The 2,163-nt window shown below is 53.3% G+C and overlaps 1 protein-coding gene across 1 annotated transcript in view; it reads right to left on the bottom strand.

Moving 5' to 3' along the window:
- FBN3 (fibrillin 3) overlaps positions 1 to 2,163 on the bottom strand; it is a 51,064-nt gene that overhangs the window by 23,033 nt on the left and 25,868 nt on the right. The window contains 3 exon segments of the mRNA XM_013008500.1: positions 227 to 295; positions 298 to 324; positions 327 to 359. Of these exon segments, the coding sequence (XP_012863954.1) occupies positions 227 to 295; positions 298 to 324; positions 327 to 359 (129 nt within the window).

Raw genomic sequence — 2,163 nt, 5'->3', positions numbered from 1 at the left:
CATCCCCAACCAACCCCCTCTGTAGCCCCCCGATGTCAGAGGGGCTGGGCTTTCTGGAAACATTGAGGGTCTTGGCAAGGGGATGGCCCTGTTACACAGGTGGCAAACAGGGCCTTTCAGAACATGCGTGACTTGCCCAGAGAGCACAGAGGGAGTCCAGCATCATACCCAGAGCTCAGAGGAGGGTGGGAAGGGTCCTTGGGCCGGGTCGGGGTCCTGGGGAGACGGGGTGGGAGTTCGCAGATCAGCAGGAGGCCGTTGTCCTCAAAGCCCTCGGGGCACTGGCCGCGGAAAGTCCGATCTGGTTGACACAGACGCCATGCTACAGAGCCCGGGGATCTCCCCATACGCATCCATATCTGCGGGGATGGGGGGCAGTGCCTCAGCCGTCAGGTGGGCCGGCCCCCAGGACAGTCTGGGGGTCTCCTAGCAGCACAGGCATGACGGGGAAGGATGAGGCGGGGTTGTGCCGCAGGAAAGAGAGTGTGTCTCTGTGGTCACTGAACACTGCCGGGTCCCACGCCACCCTCACCCTGACCGCTGCTGTGTGTGAGCCCCACTGTGGTGGCTGCTGAGCCAAGCTGTCAAGTTCCAGGTCTTCCTCTTCCTCACGGACCTTCACTTGATGGAGCATGATGTCCTTCTCCAGGAGCCAGTCCCAAGTGTGTGCGATGAAGTCTCGCCGTGCTCATGTGTGAGGAGCGTCCTGGTTGTCCTTCTGTCCAGACAGACATGGTGGTCGTTCTCCTGGTGGCCCACGGCACGGTCAGTGTGCTTCGTCAACACCACCCTTCAGAGGCACCGATTCTTCCTCATCCACTGCCCAGCTCGCGTATGCGTAGGAGCTGATGGAAAAGACCGTCGCTTGGGTCAGGCCCAGCCCGGGCTCAGTGCCACCATTCCCTTGGGGCACTTTAAAGTCTTCTTACAGCAGGTTTGCCCACGGGGCAACATGTCCTGTGGTTTCTTGGCCTGCTAGTTTCCCAGGCCCCAACGGTGGATCCGAGTCAAACGGAATCCTTCGTAACTTCAATCATTTCTCTGTGTATCATGATGTCGATCAGCCCAGCTGTGAGGGTTTGTGTTTTGTGTTGACGTGGATCCCGTCTCGAAGGCTGTAATTCTGATCTTCATCAGTAAGTGTTTCAACTCCTCCTCGTTTTCAGCAAGCCAGATTGCTCCTAGGAAAGGTTGTTAATGAGCCTGCTTCCAATCCCGAAGCCGCGTCCTTCCTACCGTTCGGCTTTTCAGGTTCTGTGCTCAGCATACAGACTGAATAGGTATGGTGAGAGGGCGCAGCCCTGACACACCTTTCCGGATTGTAAATCATGCAGTAGTCCCTTGTTCTGTTCGAATGACTGTCTGTTGGTCTATATACAGGTTACCCAGGAACACAACCAAGTGTTCTGGAATTGCCCCCTCCTCTTTCCCCCCAATGCTATCCACAATTTGTTATCACCCACAGTCAAATGCCTTTGCGTGGTCAATGAAACAACCGGCTTTGTGATATCAGCCGTGATGCCCCTCATTCTAAAACCCTGTTCTAAAACCTGGCTTGGCTTTCTGACGGCGCTTTGTGGATGTACTGTTGCAATTGTGTTTTGAACCATCTTCTGCAAAATTTTACTCCCACACGATTACTAAGGATGCTGTCTGATCATTTCTGCATCCCATTGGATCGACTTCCTTAGGGAAGGAACCCAGATACGGATTTCTTCCAGTCCGATGGCCAGGCATGGAAATTATCAGATGACATCCTTCCTGATGGTGTACGGGCATACCATCTCTGGGAATGGATGAATGTTGACCAATTCTTCTTGGTGCAGTGACTGTGCGTCTTCCTTCCAGTGTCGTTTGAAGCCTCCTGCACCGTTCAATAGTTTGCCCACAGGATCCTCCAACCAGAGGTTTATTTTCTTCAGTTCTTTCAGCCTGAGAAATGCCAACCATGTCCCCCCTTGGGGGGTTTCTGGCTCAAGATCTTTGCACACTTCATTACAATACTGTACTCTGTCTTCTCCGTCCTTTGAAATCTTCCGGTCAGCCCCTTCACCCATCACTTCTTCCGTCATGTGAGTTAGCCACTTGTGTTAGTCTGGGTACTTTAGAGAAACAAATCCACAGGAACTCATGGATAAGAGAGAGTTTTATATAAAGGTTACG

The sequence above is a fragment of the Echinops telfairi genome, unplaced genomic scaffold (genome assembly GCF_000313985.2).
Source record: "Echinops telfairi isolate 266 unplaced genomic scaffold, ASM31398v2 ScPeMD7_36;HRSCAF=134, whole genome shotgun sequence".
In the NCBI taxonomy this organism is placed as follows: Eukaryota; Metazoa; Chordata; class Mammalia; order Afrosoricida; family Tenrecidae; genus Echinops; species Echinops telfairi.
The sequence above is the reverse complement of the archived record's forward strand: the minus strand, read 5'-3'. Positions and strand labels throughout refer to the sequence as shown.